Below are 20750 nucleotides of genomic sequence, written 5' to 3' on the forward strand. Positions count from 1 at the left end.
GCAGGTGATTCGTCCCATCGAGCGGCCTTTGGAAGGCTTGAGCCCCTTCTGATGGGACACATAGGGGTGGCAAATCGTGCGTGTTGTGTCGTTATTGTGTTGACACGATAACGACACGACACGATAACAACAAACACGAACACGACCCGTTAAGAAAACTCCAAACCCGAACACGAACACGACCTGCTACCCTCAGACACGAACACGACACGAACCCATTAACGACACGAACCACTTCGGGTCAACACGACACGATAACAACACATATATGACACGACACAATAACGACACTATAATAATGATATTATAATATATAAATATTATTTCTAATATTAAATATTAAATTTTAATTTTAAAATTTTAAAATAAATAAAATAATAATATTATTATAATATTAATATTATTTCTTAACGTGTAACACGAACACGACACGAAGTTTTCGTGTCCTTATCGTGTCGACACGAACCCAATAAGCTTTGACACATACCCATTAATTTCGTGCCGGTTCGTGTCGTGTTATCGTGTCGTGCCAAAAATTGCCAGCCCTAGGGACACACTCCCCCACCCATGTGGCACATTTTGGTTTGGCGGTGACATGCACTTGTTAGCTCGCAAATAGGCATCCTTTTGTCCAATTAAACACTTCCTAGGCTCTATTATAAATGAAATATTTGTTTTTCGGCATAGAATTTTATTTAGTGTTATTATGTGAGCTAATGAGAACAAATAAAGTAAGAAAGATGGAAAATAAAGATGGCGTTATTTCCATTTTAAAAAACGTTTAATTTTTAATGGGATAAACAAGTAAGAGACGTAAGGAAAGGAGTATATAGTGTATATATAGAGAGATATTCCAATTCTAAAATTATATTTTAAAATAAAATAAAATTATAATTTCACCATGATGCATACTTTAAAGTTATCTTTGTGGATTAGCAGAAGATTATATTTTATAGTATGTGAGTAGGTTTTGTTTTACTCGAGTGAATCTTTTATACGACAAATTGGCTATTTTATAATTTGTTTTAATTTCAATATTTCTTGTGATTTTGACATGTGACAATTGTTTGATTCGGCATAAAATCAATATTTAGTCAAATTATAAATTTGTTTTGATGAATTCTAGATATTGTGATTTCAAACTTCAAATCCAACATTAATTTGTTTTAAATTTTGATTTTTGTTATATATTTTTTATTTTATTATATTTTTGTGTTTTCCTTTTTTAATAGCATATAAATATTTGTGATTAAATTAATTTGTATATACTCCCTCTGTCCCAAGATTAGCGAAACACTTTTTTGGACACAAGGTCTAAGGAATTGATATTTCAAGAGTTTAAGTAGAGAGAAAAAAGTTGAGAAATAAAGTAAGTGGAGAATAAATTAAGAGAGATGATTTTTTGCTAAAAATGAAAATGACTCTTATAGTGGGACATCCCTAAAAGGAATATATATGTCTACCTTATCTTGAGACGGAGGGAGTCATATTTGCGGATTTTCAAAATTATCATCCTTCATCAAACAAATAAGATATCGACACCTAATATCATGGAACTTTCAAAAAGTTGGGTTTTTCCCACGAACTTTGAAATTGACAAATAATATCACGAACTTTACCATGAGTTTGTTATTTCCCAAATCCCACCAACGAAAAAATTAAGGCAAATAATTTTATTTTACGAATTTTTCTTCGTAATTTCTCGACAACAACTTCGAGAGTTTCAAGTTTTTCAATATTTGAAAATAGTTTTTCTTGAAGCACACCCTCCAAAATTGTTCTTCAATCTATTAATATAGCCGAAACTTTTTCATTGGTGGGAAATAACAAACTCATGGTAAAGTTCGTGATATTATTTGTCAATTTCAAAGTTTGTGAGAAAAACTCAACTTTTTAAAAGTTTCATGATATTATGTGCCAATATCCCAACAAATAAATAAATAGATTTGTAGATTTCAAAATTTTGTAGTTTCACTAATTTTATATCATTAAAATTTCATTATGAAACTAATACTCCATTCGTCCCATTCTAAGTGATATATTTCATTTTCTGGAATGTCCTACTTTAAATGACATTTAAAAAAAAAAAATCACTCTCTCTACTTTTTCTCCTTTTTTACTTTATTCTTTTCATTTAACACACAAAACAATATTACATAAAATTTCATGCCAAAACGCAAATGCACCACTTAAATTGAGACGATGAAGTATATAAAAATAAGATTCACCTTTCACTAATCTTTTCAATTCACTTTCTACTACCGTACATTTCTTTAAAAATTGATTAAATTTGACATTTATTTGTGGACGGAGGAAGTAATGGGCTAACTCATCTCACACGCACGTGCAATACACATGCGCTAAATCAAAGATTTGAAAACAGAAATCACCGCCTACCAATCTCGTCCATAAATCACACAATCACGCTCCATCTCTCCCAACGGCTCTCACACTCTACCACAATTCAAATTCTGCAATGGTTCTCGAAGCTGCTGCAACCTCCAACGCTCTGAAATCTAATCGCTGCTCGAATCCAGGAAATGTTCGAATCATCGGGAAAATTAGAGGTTTAACACACAGGGAATCTGAATCACTAAACCAAGACTCGAAGCCATGGATAACTGTCAAAAATCCGGAAGAGAACGGCTCGTCTCAAAAGTGTAAAGTCTATTTTGAGACTCAATCTACCAAGTAATTTCTTCTCCTTGTAATTCTAATTTCTCGCTTGAGTTATTTGATTGATTGCTGGTGTTTTATTAGGTCCATGGTGGTATATTGTGCATTTTTTTTTTTTTAAATCTTAACTTGTTTGGAGATTATTACATGGAATTTGAGGAGTTCTATTTAGGGCTTATGTGTCTGAGTTTTGGAAAGACTAAAGAGCGTTTAATTTTTTAGGAGTTTAGAGTATCAAGTTTATGTAGAAAGTTCTGAACATACGGATGCCAAAACTTCTAGATTGTGCACTTTCTTAATCATCATAGGAAAAACTCCAGCTTCAGTTTATGGTGCAAGCTTGGCTCCGGTTTCGATAGTATTTTGTCTGACACCTAGAATTTATAAATAAGCTATATATGTTGAGATGTTGTCTGTACTATGTAACAACAACACACGAATCGTGACTCATGTCCAACATACATGATCTACTAAGTGTTGACATCCTTCTAGTTTTTTACTTGTTTATGCCATATCTTGAAATATTAGTAACGATTATGTATCAAGTCATTGATCAATTTGAAGAAAAACATAAATCCCAAGACTGACATGGTTTTACTTTGATATAATCTTGTTTTGTGCCATCTATGTGTAGAAGGGTTGGTTATGAGCTGGATTATTGCTATGAACAACTTGAAGAAATTGATAGAATATATACAAGGGAGATACAACCTCTTGTGCGAGAACTTTTTGAGGGTCGAAATGCATCTGTCATTGCTCTGGGAGCTAAAGGAAGTGGCAAAACTTTCACCATCCAGGTTTATGCTTTCTCTGACCATTTGCTTCTCTTTCTTAAATTCTTAATATGAAGTTTGCATTTACCTTCACTGTTGAAATAAATCCATTCTAAGCTGCTTCTCCTACATACTGAAGGGATCTCAAGAGAAACCTGGTCTAGCAGTGATGGCAATGTCTGACATCCTTGCAAAGGCAAAAGAGACCGGAAAGTCAGTTTCCATGTCTCTATATGAATTAACGCAAGAAAATGTGAAGGATCTCTTGAACCCCGACCATCCTGCTATCAAAGTACTGGATGATGCTCATGGCAAAGTCAATATTATAGGACTTTCTAAGGCAAGAATTATGGTTTTACTTCTACATTTGTTATATGCATTCGTCTTCTTTTCAGTATCAGTCAATATTTACGTGGAACATGGATTCTTTTGTCAGGTTCCTGTTAATTCTATTACAGAATTTCAGAATATGTACATTAGTCAGGTCTGTTCACAGAATACTCAGAAAGTAGTAACTGATCAGTCACACCAGAAGGGCTTGATGGTGCACATATCGTCAGATGACTGCAAAATGAAAGTCAAGCTGGCCAACAAGATTAATTTTGTTGACCTAGCAGGTGGATTTCTAATGAAAATGCTCTTTGCATTTTGAACTTTATTAGTTGTTTAAATGATTTATTATATTTCCTACAATTGCTTATTTTAAGTTCTAATGTATACAGGCTATGAAGATCTCAGGAAACAAGGGACTACACCTGTTGATAGTAATAGGAAAAATAAGTCACTTTATGCGCTACTGAATGTTATTAGTGCTATCAGTGCCAATGAAACACGGGTGCCATATCGCGATAGTAAACTCACTCGGATTTTACAAGATTCCCTTTGTGGAGGAAATCGTGTTTTACTGCTGACTTGCTTGGTACATGAGCTTTACTAGTAACATTGCATCAGTCTGATTATCAATTTAAATGTGTTATAATATTCTGATACTCCCTGCAGAACCCTTTCTTTTGTCAAGACTCTCTTAGCTCCATAAATTTAATCTCTCATCGTCAAAGCACCAAGCAAGTGTTGACAGACTCAACCAATAGAAGTCAAACCCCAGCAAAAGTGAAAACACTTTCATCATTTCAAAGTGGGAAGACAATATCAGCTTCTGTAAGTGCAAAGAAGCCGTTTGGACATAGTCAGCTCCATTGTGACTCAACCAATAGAAGTCAAACCCCAGCAAAAGTGAAAACACTTTCATCATTTCAAAGTGAGAAGACAATATCAGCTTCTGTAAGTGCAAAGAAGCCGTTTGGACATAGTCAGCTCCATTGTGCAGCAAAGGATAGTCGCAACTTGAAGGGAAGGTAAAACTACTTTCATGGTTGGTTTCAATGGGAGGATTGAGGTGCTGCTGAATTTCTAATAATATGCTTTAATTTTTTTTTTTTGTTTAAAGGAAGCTCTTTGATGAAAGGAAGAAGGTCAACTCTAAGCAGGTATATGCCTCAAATTGTGAAGCTTCCCTAATCAATTGTTGTTTCTTTCTCAGCATATTTTGTTTTTCTACTAGTGGATTTAATGTTTGTGCTAAAAGAGCACCCCTTCATTCCATAGGAGGTTGTAAAATAGATGCAATTAAGATGCGATTTGAGAGGTGTAATATGAGGAACCTCATATTTAATGAAGCATTCTAAAATGATTGAAAATTTTAGTTTTCAGTGCCAGATTTTGTTTATTTGGTTGTTAATCTAATGCTCATTATACACTTGTACATAAAATTATTAAATGTATGTTATTGTTTGAAATGATGCAGTTAACATGCCAATCTGAAGATACTTCATGCCACAAGTCCAAAATTCCACCAAACCATGCTTTAGCTGTTGCACCGTTTTCATTAGAAGAGGTACGTAAGTTAGAGATATAATTTCTTGGTCATGGTTTTGCATAATTGTCGACAATGTCTTTAACGATACAATTTTATACCTATGAATGGTGCAGGCTACACAAGACATATTAACTTCAGAATGTAGTTCATTTGTGGAGCATATTATAGATTCAAATTCTGAAGCACTTGTTTCACAATATTCTCCAAAGTTTGAGGGTACCACTTGTGCCACCACTGATGATCTAACTATCTTGATGAAAACGGTATCCAATTTGATGTCAGAGTAGAAATGAAATACGTAAATACTACTTGTGCTTAAATTTTTTAACTTGGCTTTCTATTATGCGTTTTCTCAGGATAGTAAGGTATGTGGGCTTGAAGAAACTCTTGACAACATATCAGATTTAAAAGTTCATACACGGTCTGAATCAGAATCAGGTAATTTTATTTATTGATATGATATAGTATCTGTACGCTATAAAGCTTCACTTATTTTGTTGTTTTATGCCAAAAAAATCAGCTACCACATGCAATGAAACAAAATATTTGTATACAAAAGGTGATGGATCCCCACCACTCAGTGAAAGAATTAGAGAAATATGTAACAACCTAAAGTCTCTATGTGAACCAACTCCATTGTCTATAAAGATGCCAGATGAGATAGCCACACCTTGTAACAATGAAGTGAACTATAATGATAATCAAGAACCAAAGACTCCGGCAATGGACCGTACCAGATATTGTACACCACAGGGTATTTTTGACAGTTGCAGTTCTAAACTAAAGGTACATGATGAAAAATATATTTATGATAGTATTCATTTTTGGTTATCTTAATGTCCATTATTTTTGTGATGCAGAATTCTATTGTCCTCGAGTACCTTACCTTTTTTAATTCTGCCAACAAGTAAGTTGATCACTATTTTGCACTCCATCATGTTCTGCCCTTTATCATGCACTCCAATTTATTGATAGAGAAATGCAATCACTTATTCATTTTGCTTATGCTGGAATTTAAAGTATATTATAATTTATTTTGTAACTATATTCTCATCCATCCATTAAATGTTTACATTTGAAAGATTAAATCTTTTTTCTGGGATGATAATGAATTTTCAAGAACTGATTCTTTTTTCATTGTTTGTATTTGCAGGGAAGAATTAAAGAGCTTAAAGGTATTTAAAATTTCGCAAGTCTCAAACTAATGAGTGCATTACCAAACACTAATTAGTGCATTACCGGAGTAATTCTTTTATTAATACAGGGTATTGGAGAGAAGAGAGCTACATACATTATGGAAATGCGCGAAGAATCTCCTGAACCATTTAAAAGTGTAAGAATATCTTTTGGTAGTAACACGTTAGATACGTCTTTGCGTACACAATCTGAATGTTGCTATGTTTAATATAATACAGCTCGATGATTTGCAAGACATCGGCCTTTCAGCAAAGCAGGTTGTTAGCATTTTTGGCTATCATGTTTCTTTCTCTGCAGTGAAAACGTTAGTCTTTACATTTTCTCTATTTGAATATGCAGATAAAAGGCATGATGAAACAAGTTGTTGGAGGTCTTTTCTGATTTCTTAATTTTTTAATTTCGGTGTTAGAGGAAGAAAGTGCTTTGATGAAAATTTAAGAGACAAAGTTTGTGTGTGATGCTGATGTATATGAAACAACATCTATTATTGTAACATGTTTACAAGTCTCCCATACATATATATACTCTCTTCGTATTAAAATAGTTGAATCGTATTCTTTTAGGGCATGAAATTTGATAATTGATGCTTTAAAAGTTAAAGTGGAGAGAGTAAAATAAGATATAAATAAAATAGAAAAGATTAAGAGGGTAAAGTATAAAGGATGCTGAAGTTACTGCAAACTATCCCCATAAAATTCAAGTTTACTTTATATATATTATTGAAAATTGGTCCTCATTCTACATAATTCTAGAAATAGATATTTGTTAATTTTTGCCTATGTATAAATCTAGAATTATGTAGACCAAATTAGAGATATAAGGATGGTATTATAGATAAGAAAGAATTATAGATAAACATGGTATTAGTGATGATGAGATCAGGATTACCTTATCCATTATCAATTATATATATGTATGTAAACGCGTAGTTTCATTTTGTGAAATAAGAGAAGCCCTATATTAAACAAGAAAGACTCCGTTCTATCATTCAAATATACTTCTATGGATCACTAAACTGGCATAGCTAGTTTTCACAACACCTCTCCAACCCCATATCTAATTTCTCACTATGGCCACACCTTCAAGTAACGATCAAAACCCAATCCCACATTTTCAGAGTTTTGAATTTTGAGATGCTAAAGAAGACCCTTGCTTATAACTTTGTTAAATGCGTGTTGACACTCTTTTTGTTTGGTACATTGTGAGATTCTTCGTATCACCCTATGAAAGCGGTGGGCATTGACATTCATTCTCTTTATGCCTGTTGGCTTTCGTTCTCATTCAAACACTGTTGTGCCATTTTCACATGCAATAAATACAAGTGTACCTGTTAAGAGCACTCAACTAGATCAATGGAAGATGTAGGTCGGGCATTAGGCGTGGCTCCAGCAGTGGGTGAGACAAGTCAAGATGAGTGCATCTTTATTTCTGAAAGTGGTATGATAGAGCTATGAACAATTGGATATTCATTTGTTATGACTTTAAATGATACTAATATCTTAGGAGGACTCTGGACCATGTGGATGAATGAAACGTATTTGTATGTTTCTGTGGCTCGAAAAATAGGCAGTTGATCTTTCAGCTTTATGCACTTAAGGGATTAGTTGTCATTCATGAATGATACAATTGATAATAAGGTCCTTGTACATAACATGAATGTGGTTGCAGATGCTATATGATTTATAGATTTTGATTTTGATAAGATAATATTCCAGGATTCGAAATATGAAGAACAAGAAATACATGATCTGGAAAATGAACTAAAAGCATAGTACTATGGTAGTCATTGAGAAGTCGAAACAGACAGCAGTTAAAGAGCCATATCGATGGGAACATGGAGAAGATGTCTGGGAGGCTCTGAGTAAGGGAGTAGAGAATGTTAGTCTGTAGTCTTCTATTATCTTTTTCTTTAGAAAACGAATGGTGAAATACTAATGATAGGTTGGTTTGCTCCCTGCCAGAGGTGAGAATCGGTATTTCTTTGTTAGTGGTAGTATATTGCAAACTCTCTTCTCGTCTAGAATGCTATTTTTCAATAAGGAAAACTATCATTGGAAGATAATACTACTCCTAGTACTTATTTCGATAAGGAAAACTATCATTGAAAACTATCATAAACTTACAACTATGCAACATAGACATAAGCACTTGACTTCCATGCTTCCTGCTGTTGAGCATAAGATGGTTTCTTTTCATCAACTTGACATTTACTGAAGTTTCAGAAATTTTAATTTTCCTTGCAAAGTCTTTTATCCGGATTAGCTCCATTTCATTCATTACTTAACATATAAATCTGAAAGATGCGATAAGTTATAATGCTCAACTCAAGCTGAGGCAGCAGAAAATCTTTTGAAGGACGAGATTAACAGAACTAAAGAAACTGAGGAACTATTGGTCAGAGTAAGGCAAGAAACTGAGAAAATGAAAAATCTTCTGAAAGAACTTCAGCTGATCAGGGTCCAGAAGCCTGCATTAGAAAGACAACTAAGTGAGGCCCGCTGCTCAGAGAGAGAGCTAGAAGACAAGCTTGTTCAAGCTGTGAATCTCTTGATAACATATAAGGGGACATGGGATGAACTCCAGAGGGAGTAAGACTCTTCTGTAAGGAAAATTAACAGATATAGGGCAGTGCATACAGAATATCCTTCAGTAATATTGCCTGCACATTTTTTCGGAACCAGTTTCTCTGATACTATCATTGAGGCTACCGAAAATTTTAAACCATCTCAAAAAGTTGGAGAGGGAAAGTATGTAAGTGTTTTCAAGGGAATACTTAGCCATAACAAGGTAGCTATAAAGATGTTGCTGTCCTCTGGTTCTCAGAGCGATTCAGAGTTTAAGATTAAGGTAATCTTTTCAGAACCTTAAGATTTGCCTATTAGCATAATAGCGTTAAAAATTCTCAATTATGTCAACATTTTGCGTTTATGAATTGTTTGAAACAATGATCATTTTCTAAATTAAAATTATGTACTAACTTCACAAGGTTTGGTTTCAAAAGATCTAGAGTACATTGATCCGAGTCTCTTGAAACTGGGGAGCTCACTCCTGAATCAGATGTATATTCATTATGAATGGTACTATTAAGGCTCTTAACTGCAAGAGCAGCTATAGTGGCAGTGAGGGATGTTAAGTGTGCACTCGAAAGAGGAAAATTAGACAGCATCCTCGACATGTTAGCAGGGGAGTGGCCGCTCGGGCTAGCCAAGAAGTTGGCTGATTTAGTTTTGAATTGTTGTGATAAGGATAGCATGGATCGACCGATACTGTTTCGCAAGTATGGCATTTTCTTAAGCCGATGAGGGTCCGTGGATTCCGGAGGTCAGGGTAATGCATGCAAATGCATCTTTTTCATTTTATCCAAGTGCTTCTTCATCCGTTGCCTTGGTCACTGATCGAGTAGGGTGATCGCGCAGGATGTCATGAAGGATCCGCATATAGCTGGACGAAGCAGAGGCGATACAAGGATGGTTCAGCAGTGGTCACAAGACTTCACCTATGACAAATCTAAAGCTTGACAACAGCGACCTAATTCCAGATTATGCCCTTTATTATGCTCTCATATTTTCACATGCCCCCTAATGTAATACTACTACTACTACTACTACTATTTAGTGCAAAGTGATGAAAAAGAAGAAATTTCAAGAATTATGTTCCATTTCCTTCCGGGTTACAAGCATTTCAAATTCATAGTATTTAAAAATCTTAGTAGGTAGTAGTGTAGTACTATGTACCTCTCACCTTATATACGAAATATAATAATAATATTTTATTCAGAGTTTCGGAGTGAGTGAATTACTGCTTACAATTTTTTCATATTATATGAAATCATTTTACTTACATTTTCGAGAAAACCCCAAAAATAAAAAGAATTTCATAGAACTGGTGTGAATATAATATATAGCCGCTCGTGTTTTCATCTTTTTTTCCCTATTTGCATTCGCTCTCGGCGATTCCTGAGTTTCTTTTTCATATATACATTTGGCTCCATTTCCTGTTTACGCGACGCCGTTCAGTCGCCGGTGATTTCTCGTTCAGTGGTAAGTGGCCTTGGATTTGGTCACAGATCACCAGCACACTAACCCTACAGCTGTTTTGTGGATTCTTTTTTTGTTTTCTTCTTTTACCATTATTTGTTTTTGGTAGCGAATTCAATTCAATCCAATGTCGGTTTTCTTGGTTCATCATATTGATTTTCGATCATAATGTTTGAATTTGATTTTTATGGGTTGCGAATAAGTTTGAATTGAAGTACGAGTTTATTAAGATTTAATACTCGCCTGAACTGGATCCTATGTAGTTAGAATGAGGTTTTGCACTAATTCTCAATCTTCTTGCTTTAGTGTATTTCTGGTTCTATTATAGACACTGTTATTCTGCTGAGATAGTTAAATAATCCATACTTTGGATGTTAGGCACGGTAGCAAATGATCAAATGCTTATGCGTGTGACTGTTAGGCTACATAAAAGTAAGCAATATGCTGCACCCTAAGGAAGATGTGCGAGATTTTTACTTACATATTAGTTTTATGGATTTCTTGATAAAGACATGCCGAGATGAGTCATGTTTTGGCATCAGGACAATCATGAAACTCTCTGATCTGTAATAATGATAGTTAAGAAGAGCAGTTTCCTCTGATTTTCATGCGATGTGTTTCTTTTTCATTTTAACGTGCAACTTTATTAGCTTATTAGTTGCTTTATGGAAGAATGTATTCAATTTTATAAACACTCCTTTTGTGTAAGTTCAATAGTTCACTACACATTTTAAGTAGCTTTACTAATTTTGCTATGTTCGTCTGCAGCCTGTGGTTCGATTAATCAAGTCTTCTCATCCAATAACAAGAAAGGAATCATACCTAAACCATGCTTATCATTTTAGTAAATGTTGTAGGACATTAGGAGCTTCATTTAATGAATCTTTGCATTCTTGTATGAGCTATCTCTCTTTTATCGTCTGACTTTTTTTTTTGTCATTTTGCAATTGATATATGATCATTTATGTCATTAAACTATGAAGTGTTTCTAAATGAGATAATTGTAATCAGAACCTAAATGCCTGCTGCAAAGCTCTACTCAAGTGGAACTCTCAATGCTATGAAATCAGAAGCAGGGAATGATTCCCTAGGCACCTTCATCAGACAAGCTACAGGAAAGGAGCCTCTTGTCCCTTTTCCAAGGACAGTGGATGGTCCAGTGCAGTGGATTCAATTGCTTAATGCCTTAGATCAACCAGGTATTAATATCGTTTAACAGGTTTGGCTGTCCGTACACAGTATACGAACAAAAAATACCTTAATTGTGTGGTTATAAAATGGGTTATGTGATCCTATCTTCATCATTTAAGGTATACAAATTTAATACATACAGATGTGATACACTTTGTTTGCAACAGTATAGAACATTGTATACTTCTTTTAATAACATTTACGGTGTGTAAGTGTTATGTACTGAGAGTAATAAATGTACAGACCACATTTCCTATTAGTTCAAGTTTTTCGTCGGTTCTTTATTGTACTAAATAATTGGGCTATTTGCCGAAAGCCCTGCACTCTATGGCCCATAGGAAAGAGAAAATTAGGGTTGTTCACCTAACAGATGGGCTCCTCATTTCTTGCCTCAATAATTAAGTTACCGCCGCTCCTCTACAATCTTGTAATTGTCCTCTGCACTTGATCAGTTACCCACAATTCTGTCTGAAGCCAGCACATTTTCTGTAAAGAACTTTGCAAGTAGAGTAGAAGTGTATTGTGTCCTATTCGATTTGGGTGCACTTAATTTTTTTTATAATTAATTTGCATTTGATAGTTGTTTCATTATTTTCACAATGCTAGATACAATGTCCAACATTTAACAATAGCACCCAGTGGCTGCTGGTTTTTGGCATATGTCAAACACTGCAAGCACCATCGGCAGGCGAAAGGATTTCCTTGATGTTTGTCACTCATTCCAGTGCAGTGTTTACCTTCACTGGATGCTTGATTTGTACTAGATCTTGTTTTTTGTTTTGCAAAAGGGCATGTTTGGTAGGTTCTGGATATTAAATTTTGTTTGGCTATTAATGCTTGTTTCTTCTTTTAGTTGTAGATTTCTCTGGTTGGCCCTTGCTGGCACCTGTAAAAGTTCAGATGCAAAAGTGTGAGAAGTGTCACCGGGAGTTCTGTTCTCCTATAAACTACAGAAGACATATTCGAGTGCACCGCCGCTCCTTAAATATCAACAAGGTTGCCAAACTTTTCTGAAGCACCTAAGAAACACACACAAATTAATAGCCTGCTTTCTATGAAGCATTACTTAAACATCTATCCATATGATACATTATCTATTAGTTGTTGATATCTGGGAGAATATCACCAACATTTTATTTTGAGTCTCACATTCTATAATACTTAATGTTTGTGTGGATGCTGTGTAGGAATGGCACAAAAATAGGGATTTATTAGCTGAATTTTGGGATGAGGTAATTACTTTCTTTTTTGCATTCATTTTTTGCTTTTCCACTATATTTCAAAAATTCACTTTTTGCTGTGTGCAGCTTTCATTGGAGCATGCTAATGAACTGGTGTCATTTAATGACATAATTCTTAAGGTAGCTATGCTCTCCCTTTTTTATCTCTATATAATTTGTTTGTTATGATATTATGATTAATGCAAAACTTAGTAGCCTATGCCATTTAACATGAGGAGTCATCCATTATGCTATCATACCTGGTGAATGTGAATAATTATTGCACAGATGACCCTTAGTGTGCACAAAGCTTTAATGTTTTGATTTAGAGTCTTGAGTATTATGAGCTCCTATTTCAATGTAGTTGAAATTGGTCTTTATTATTTCTTTAATCATTGACAATTTCACATCCTTCCAATTGATTCTGAAAGAATTTTTCTAGAAGTGGAACTTGTGGTTCTGCTCATTTATATTTTGAAAAGTTACTTTGAGCTCCTGAACTATAGTACTATATATGTGGATACATATTGCTTGTTCTTAAAAATTCTTTCCCCTTTCTCATTGATTGAACTTAGATTTGTTTCAATGTTTATATATTTATGGAATACTGTTCTAATTCTTGTGTTTCTCAAATGAGATTGGATCTCTTTGGATTCTGCAGTGGAATATCTCCTTTCATTTACATTTTGGTTAGTAGGAGTCTTTAACCACTTTCCGTAATGTTATGAGGTGTATGTTGTATTCTTACATTAAAAATATTACTTTGCCCATGTTTTCTGTCAGCACTATTTAGTGGTAATAATTCACTTTCTTTTCTTTGAATATCTTCCGGCATACTTTATTTTCATCCAGTATCACATTCACATTTGTTTATTTGGTTTTCAATCATCCTCTCAGGATATTCCAGGATCATCGGTAGTTAAAGCTTTGTCTTCCTCTCTCCTTAAAGGAGGGGTTTGGACTCTCCCACAGGCTTATGTGAAGGCTGGTGCCACACTGCTGGTGAGGAGGCTTCATTTATTTTTATTCCGTAATGCCCTTTGTATAGTTTTGCCACATGCAATGCCTTCATTTTGTCAAATGTTTCATACAATTCTTTCTTCATCCCAGGATATCATCCAAGCTAAGCCTTCCAGATTACCAATATCCTCACAAGAACTGTTTAGCATCCTTGATGATGCCAGCGAGAGAACGTTTCTGTGTGCTGGTACAGCTGATTCTGTGCAGAACTATGTTTTTGATGGAGAAACTGCTAAAAATAGCCTTGAGTTGAAGAACCTAGTAGCGCTTACAAGCTTCCTCTTTGAGCAACTACTGGTATTTGCTCTTATTTTCTCTTAGTTTTCAACTTTTCAGTAATTAGCAAAGAATACCCCACCCCTGCCGTTGTTAAAAAGTAACCATGCACAGCTCTGCATAATCTCAGTAGGGTGTCACTGAAAAAAAAATATACAGGTTCAATATTATTTAGCCTTTGTCATTTATACACATTCATTCTCCTAGCCTTATTTGTAGCTTCAACCAAATTCTTTCTTTTCACGTTGGGGGAAGTGATGTTTCAGTAACAGGAAGTATATTTGACCTCTGCTATGTATCCTCCCCTTATCTTTGGCTTAGTTGTCATGACTTCAAATAACTTGGATTTACAGTATACTACAGTTTAAGTTGTTACGCTTTCACAACCAGGTCAAGGCATGGGTCGCTGACAAGGATGCAGAGGCTTTGAGATGTCAGAAGCTACTTGTGGAGGAGGAAGAAGCTGAACAAAAAAGGTAGATTCCATTTGTTGACGCAAAATGTTTCTGCAGATACACAATATTTGTTTGTAGGTGTAATTTTGCATGGTTGATTTGCCAACAGAGGGTAGTGCTGTGAATGCTTGGTTATATTTTAGTGAGATATGCTTGCTATATTTGTGTGTAACTATTCTTGAACTGCTTAGACCTGAGACATGTATAACACCGATAAAAAATTCATACGAAATTAGGGTTAAGACATTGGGCATCCATAAGTGGATTAGGTTGCAGGAACTGGAACAAATGATTCAACACTGATTACTTTGTTTGAAATATTACTAGGCAAGCGGTGATTGTGGAGAGGAAAAAACAGAAAAAGCGTCGTCAAAAAGAACACAAGGTCAGGGAGCAATACTGTGGGTGCGGCAGCAATTTGAATGTCTACATTGATGCTGTAGATAGGCCAACTTCAGCCGAAGCATCTGATATTTCATCCCCATCCGGCTCCAACTCAAACTCACAAGATGTGCCTACAACCATAGACTCAGTTCAACCCCAAAACAAAGAGTCAGATGAAGATATAGAAGAGCAGTTTGATGCTAGCAGCGAACATAAGAAACAGAGGGACTCCCCAGCAGTTGAACTCCAGATGTTGGTTGCAAATGGTCACCGGCATGCAGCCACCAACCGCTTGCAGGCTCTGAAGTCACAAAGGGGCAGCCGATATGGCCTCCATGCAGACTTGAATCCCCAAACATTAAAACCTGAACTTATGCACAAGCTTGGTCCATCCAAAGACCGAAGAATTCAGAATGGATGCAAAGTCTGGACCAAAAAGTTCAAAAATAACAATGATTGGGAGAACCCGAGGCCTCCTTCTTTGCAAGAAGTGGAAAGTAACCGAATAGAACAAAATAGCGGTGAGGTGATTATCGGTTCTATACCTGTCACGCTGAAAAGTTATTATGATCAGCAGCAAGCAAGTCCCCCAAATGAAACACAAGATACTTGCAGCGCAGAGCAGCTTAAGAAGAAAAATGCTTCAGAAAAGCCTGTGAAATGTAATTCTCTGCAGTCTGGCACCAACCGAGCACCTTCAAAACTTTGGAGGCCTGTTAGCCGTGGTGAGACAAAGAACGTGCTGACAGTTGGTAGAATCAATGAAGATCTCGAGGATAGTGCTATGTTGACTAAGGTTCATAACCATACTCCCTCAAGTGAAAGATCTGGGCAGTCACAGTCCTTGGACAGTGATGGTTGTCAAAACGGGAAGCAATTCCATGTCATCTCAGATGATAATGCTCAAGGAGGATTGATGCCTTTCTCCAGTGAAGCTGTGAAAGAGTTTCTTGCCAGGAGTATGCCTTGTTTTACCTTTAGCCCATTCTATACGGACACAAATTTCCAAGTTAAATTCTTGTATTACTTTATTGCCTTGCAATGAGCCTAATAAATCCCAAATTGGTGCAGGATGGAAGGAAGCTATTGCCGGAGACCACATAAAGTTAGCACTTTCATCAGAGCGTGAACCTCCTGGACGCCCTGACGTTCAGCCAGCATCAGGTCCTCCTAGAAGCAATGGTGAGAATCAGTGTGGCAGAATCATTCAAGTTCAGGTCACTAGAAAGCCTGACAAGAGCGTGAAACTCAAATACATACCGAAACAGAAACAAAAAGCTACCCCATAGGTACATTTGATTGTTCAGAATTTGTTTAGTTTAGGACATTGCCCTCAAATTTCTCTGCAGAGGTTACAGTTTTACAGTGGTCGTCCATCGGACAAGTGAAGGAAATTTTATCGAGGAATCCGATTTTTTGTTTTCGAGCAGTGATCAGCTGGGGGGGTTAGACTGTTTAGGAGGTTGGAATCTTGGAATTTTGCTGCATTTGTAAAGTAGGTTTTATTAAATGTCCTGTCGATAATTTTTGTCTATTAATTACAACTTTTTGGGGTATGTGTGGTACTGGTTTACTTGCTCAATGTATGAATGATAGTCAAATTGGAGCTGAAAAATAGTCTTTGGTTAATAAGAGAAATATTAACATCGATAATTTTATCGCTTACCAGAAATATCGCCCTTATTAACATGAGAATCAACATTTCATTCCAAAGATTTACTTATCATGCAAACTAATGGCCCTACTCGTGATGTGACAATAATGTGGGTCAATATTAGTTTTGTTAATACAGATAAATACTCAATAGTACCCAAAAACCTTCTCGGAGGGGCAGCTGTCCTTCTCCGGCGGATTCTCGCTGCCGATCCGCGTGTTTGTGCCGGTTTTCTACAATTCGCGGGAGATCTGGAAGGCGTTTTGGTGCTTCAATTTGTTTGGGTTTTTGCTGCCTGTTTATCTGCCCAAAGCCTTCAGGATTTACTACCAATCGTCGATTACCAGATTCTATAATTCATTAATTACACTGTTTCTACTTTCTTCATCTACTTACTTTTCATCATTGGATTGTTATGGATTTACAACAAACTTAAAAAATCTTAAACAATTGGATCATAGTATTAAAAATTAAAGTCTAGTCATTATGTAAATAAAAAGAACATTGAAAATGAATATTTTAAAATAGTGGATTTGAAGAAGGGCCCACACTATCAAGGGTGGTTATGATATCTATCAGTGACTGTGTTATGCCGTGAGGAAGAAAATGTGGTTCTTCAGCAATAAAGGGCCCTTTGGCTATTATGCCACCTCCACGGCGGAGCAAGTAACCCAAGGAATTGATGGCTCCGGTCTCACCGCCATTGTTACAGGTTATTCATTTTTACCTCTGTATTTCTACTAATATGCGTCACTCTCATTGTTATATATTCGAGCTAATTTAATCTGCTGAAACTTGAATATTCAATTCCTTTTGCAAAGATACCAGTGAATTTATTTCTATCTCTGCTTTCTTCCTAGGAAAGACAATATTCTTCCTTGTTCCCTTTTTAATATGCAAACTTCTAATTTGTTTGTTGGAGTTTCGGTGGATTAGATGACATCGGTGGATTGAAGTTATTTTTGATCAGTTTATAAGATCGATTTATATCACAAATAAGGAAACCAGAGCATCAATTGTAATTTGCTGTGTATTATCATATCTTGTGCGAAGTCAGTTCATGACCTAGCCTTGCCCCTCTCTGTTCACAGGAGCTTCAAGTGGTATTGGGGCTGAAACTGCGAGGGTACTTGCCTTGCGCGGTGTACATGTCATTATGGGAGTTAGAAATGTCGGTGCGGGTCATCGATCTAAGGAAGCAATCATCAAACAAGTTCCAGATGCAAAACTTGATGCAATGGAGTTGGACCTCAGTTCTATGACATCAATCAGGAATTTTGCGTCAAATTTCAATTCTTTGGGCCTTCCTTTGAATGTGCTAGTGTTAGTATCATTACTCACACATATATATATTCATAGCTACTAATAATGCTCATTAGATAAGACCACGATGGCAACACAGGATAAACTTCACCTGTATTTACCAAACATACTGAATAACCTCATCTCTCTTTTCTGGGCATTATTTACTAAGTCCTTGGCTCATTCTTTTGGGTAATGGTTCTAATGATTTATATTTACCTTTTACGTTTAAGGTGTCTCCTTGTTTTGCTTTTTGCTAGAAACAATGCTGGCATTATGGCAACACCTTTCATGCTTTCAGAAGAAAACATAGAGCTGCAGTTTGCAACAAACCATGTAGGCAAGAATTTTCAGCACTCAACGTATATCATGGACTGAAATTAGTTAAAATTTTGATTTCGATAGGATACAGGTTGATGATTGCTGATTGACAAAAAATTATATAAGTTATTAAGAGTTGCATTCCTATTAAAGTATTTGTATTAGATGACAGCACTCTAGTTGTGTCTTTTTGCAGGACATTTCCTCTTGACAAATTTGTTGCTGGAAACCATGAAGAAAACTGCTGATAAATGTAAGCATGAAGGAAGGATCATAAATGTCTCTTCCCGAAGGCACAAATTTCCATACAATGAAGGAATCCGTTTTGATAAAATTAATGATGAATCAGGGTATGCTCTTAAACAGCAGAAATCTATTTTATATATCTATTGCAAGTCTGTCTTTCTTGGTGTGATAAGAATTATGCTGCATTCAAGATGCATTTACCATAAGTATAATGAATGAGAGGTTTGTGCACTTCTGTAAATTGAGGCTTCCCATTTGTAATGCATTTAATTCAGATCGGTATATCCTAAAAAGGTTGATAAAGAAAAATAAGTCTTGATATAGCCTAGAAGTTTTGGGAAAGAGTTTTTTCGTTTATCTCTGCAGCAGGTTGGTAGTTGCGATATTTTTTGAGAAAAAGTTTCCTCTCAGTTCATAGACTGATAAAAATGGGAAATCCAAGAAGTACCAACATATATCTATGAAAATGTTCAAAGAACCCTTAGATTTACCAGTGTTATTATTCCAGTCTCACGAAATGATGCATGTGGTGATGTACAGGTACAACAGCCTATCTGCTTATGGACAATCAAAGCTTGCTAACGTGCTGCATGCTAATGAACTTGCTAGGCGTTTGAAGGTATTGGTTGACGAAAAGTTTTTTGTCAGCTGATCTTCATATAAATAAATGTCTCTTTCCCATCCTCACAATAGTGGATGAAGAAGCGCGCAAGATATTTTTTTCTCGAGATATTAGAAGGCATTCCTTGTAGCTACCTGATCATAAAATCTCAACCTTTCTAGTGGGCATGCCATGACACATGTGGATAGGTGCCTTATTTAGTTATATTCTTAACACGCTTGACTGTGTAGTTTAAAGCGTAGAAGCTACAAATATGTTTGACTCAATTACGTTGGTGACTGAAGATGATTTTAATAATTAACATGCAATACATTCATTCAGGAGATTTGTTTATCCCATTTTTGCATCCACAAGTTTTATTTTTCCAAATGTGCCTAGCATAGCAACTCTCATTCATGTCTCATTCAGGAGTATAATAAAGTGTTCTTTCTTTTTTTTGAAGGAAGAAAATGTGCAAATAACAGCTAACTCCCTTCATCCCGGAGTAATTGCCACAAATCTTTTCCGTCACTACAGCTTTTTAAATGGTAATATATTCTTGTCCAGTTAATTCATCTTATATAACTGTTAAGTATCCGATCCAATTCTTTTCTCTTTTGGCTAGTTCAGGTCTTGTTGCAGCTCTTGGTAAGCACGTGATGAAAGATGTTCACCAGGTATTTTACCTCATTAGCAAGAACAGTCATGTTTATCTTTCTTTTTGAAGTAAGTTTAGGCTCTTGAGATGGCAGTAAAACATAATGAAATAGCGCTGTTTACTTCAACATCCCACTTTGAGCATGGTAGTGTGTGTATATATATGCATTGGTGGTCCAAATGTGTCACTGTCTTCTGATAAAATCCGCAGTTTTCAATCTGGTTATGAATTTTAGCACCACACAAATTTGGACAGTGGTGACCTGTGCAAGAAAGCCTCCAATTATAGACATTTGGCATGTTCGTCTTGAATGAATTGCAGGGAGCAGCAACAACATGCTACGTCGCATTGCATCCGGATGTTAAAGGCATGACTGGGAAATACTATGCTGACTGTAACTTGGCTGAGACAAGCTTGCAAGCTAAAGATCAAGATCTGGCTAGAAAGCTATGGGACTTCACCAATAACCTCATAGACAAATCTACAACTTAGTCTAGAACTTTGTGTTATATTTTGTAGAGAATAATAATCTGTTTGGTTACTTTTGGACCATGTTAGTGAGAAAATATAGGTTTCTGATGCGTTTTCAGTGAATTGGTTCAGAGAAACCTTATAATTCTGAAAAGAAGTCACCCTTTGAATTTCTCAATTAGCCCAATTATTTATTTTAGTGGAGTCCAGTTATTTATTTTATTGAAAAAGACAATATGAAAGAATAAATTGGGCCTAAAAGCCCATACAATGTGCCTAAAGCCCATCTTTTATTAACACATAGTATGAGATTTACTAAAATAAACAGAAATATTAAATTGAGATAAATCTGGTTATTGAATAAAATAAAATAAAGTAAAAGTCGGATAGAT

General features: G+C 35.6%; 3 protein-coding genes across 6 annotated transcripts; all 3 read left to right on the plus strand.

Moving 5' to 3' along the window:
• The first annotated feature begins 2408 nt into the window (after positions 1-2408).
• On the plus strand, positions 2409-7036 carry LOC125212157 (ATP binding microtubule motor family protein). Of its 2 annotated transcripts, none has more exons than XM_048112242.2 (16): positions 2409-2691; positions 3311-3473; positions 3589-3789; positions 3886-4066; positions 4172-4368; positions 4449-4804; positions 4897-4936; positions 5254-5343; positions 5439-5588; positions 5682-5763; positions 5846-6111; positions 6186-6232; positions 6479-6500; positions 6590-6658; positions 6741-6779; positions 6862-7036. In XM_048112242.2, exons 1-16 carry the CDS (start codon positions 2477-2479, stop codon positions 6901-6903), a joined length of 2160 nt encoding a protein of 719 aa, XP_047968199.2. In that variant the 5' UTR covers positions 2409-2476; the 3' UTR covers positions 6904-7036. The 2 variants fall into 2 exon arrangements, with proteins under 2 accessions (XP_047968199.2, XP_047968200.2); XM_048112243.2 differs by having other exon boundaries at positions 3314-3473.
• Positions 7037-10334: 3298 nt separating this feature from the next.
• LOC125215465 (uncharacterized) lies at positions 10335-16661 on the plus strand. 2 transcript variants are annotated; one of them, XM_048116887.2, is made up of 10 exons: positions 10335-10562; positions 11571-11758; positions 12604-12746; positions 12938-12982; positions 13058-13111; positions 13868-13972; positions 14081-14287; positions 14657-14742; positions 15049-16064; positions 16177-16661. In XM_048116887.2, the coding sequence occupies exons 2-10, from the start codon at positions 11578-11580 to the stop codon at positions 16392-16394; spliced, it is 2055 nt and encodes a 684-aa protein (XP_047972844.2). In that variant the 5' UTR covers positions 10335-10562; positions 11571-11577; the 3' UTR covers positions 16395-16661. The 2 variants fall into 2 exon arrangements, with proteins under 2 accessions (XP_047972844.2, XP_088923795.1); XM_089067669.1 differs by lacking the exons at positions 10335-10562; positions 11571-11758; positions 12604-12746; positions 12938-12982; positions 13058-13111 and adding an exon at positions 13147-13659.
• A 517-nt stretch (positions 16662-17178) lies between these two features.
• LOC125216639 (short-chain dehydrogenase TIC 32, chloroplastic-like) lies at positions 17179-20539 on the plus strand. 2 transcript variants are annotated; one of them, XM_089067670.1, is made up of 8 exons: positions 17179-17471; positions 17851-18082; positions 18322-18401; positions 18579-18732; positions 19169-19247; positions 19693-19777; positions 19855-19906; positions 20209-20346. In XM_089067670.1, exons 1-7 carry the CDS (start codon positions 17366-17368, stop codon positions 19887-19889), a joined length of 771 nt encoding a protein of 256 aa, XP_088923796.1. In that variant the 5' UTR covers positions 17179-17365; the 3' UTR covers positions 19890-19906; positions 20209-20346. The 2 variants fall into 2 exon arrangements, with proteins under 2 accessions (XP_088923796.1, XP_047974354.2); XM_048118397.2 differs by having other exon boundaries at positions 17187-17471; positions 19860-19906; positions 20209-20539.
• Positions 20540-20750: the final 211 nt, after the last annotated feature.

Source organism: Salvia hispanica, chromosome 3, assembly GCF_029641045.1.
Source record: "Salvia hispanica isolate PSC_SH4W2 chromosome 3, Shi_PSC_v1, whole genome shotgun sequence".
In the NCBI taxonomy this organism is placed as follows: Eukaryota; Viridiplantae; Streptophyta; class Magnoliopsida; order Lamiales; family Lamiaceae; genus Salvia; species Salvia hispanica.

Excerpts from the sequence above, each read along its gene's own strand:
- LOC125216639 (XM_048118397.2), top strand. The coding sequence starts at position 17,366 with ATGTGGTTCTTCAGCAATAAAGGGCCCTTTGGCTATTATGCCACCTCC. Across the intron at positions 18,402-18,578 it reads GTTTGCAACAAACCATGTAG|GACATTTCCTCTTGACAAAT; the intron begins GCAAGAATTTTC and ends GTCTTTTTGCAG. Across the intron at positions 19,907-20,208 it reads TGATGAAAGATGTTCACCAG|GGAGCAGCAACAACATGCTA; the intron begins GTATTTTACCTC and ends AATGAATTGCAG.
- LOC125215465 (XM_048116887.2), top strand. The coding sequence starts at position 11,578 with ATGCCTGCTGCAAAGCTCTACTCAAGTGGAACTCTCAATGCTATGAAA. Across the intron at positions 11,759-12,603 it reads TAATGCCTTAGATCAACCAG|TTGTAGATTTCTCTGGTTGG; the intron begins GTATTAATATCG and ends TTCTTCTTTTAG. Across the intron at positions 14,743-15,048 it reads GAAGAAGCTGAACAAAAAAG|GCAAGCGGTGATTGTGGAGA; the intron begins GTAGATTCCATT and ends AAATATTACTAG.
- LOC125212157 (XM_048112242.2), top strand. The coding sequence starts at position 2,477 with ATGGTTCTCGAAGCTGCTGCAACCTCCAACGCTCTGAAATCTAATCGC. Across the intron at positions 5,764-5,845 it reads ACGGTCTGAATCAGAATCAG|CTACCACATGCAATGAAACA; the intron begins GTAATTTTATTT and ends CAAAAAAATCAG. Across the intron at positions 6,233-6,478 it reads TTTTTTAATTCTGCCAACAA|GGAAGAATTAAAGAGCTTAA; the intron begins GTAAGTTGATCA and ends TTGTATTTGCAG.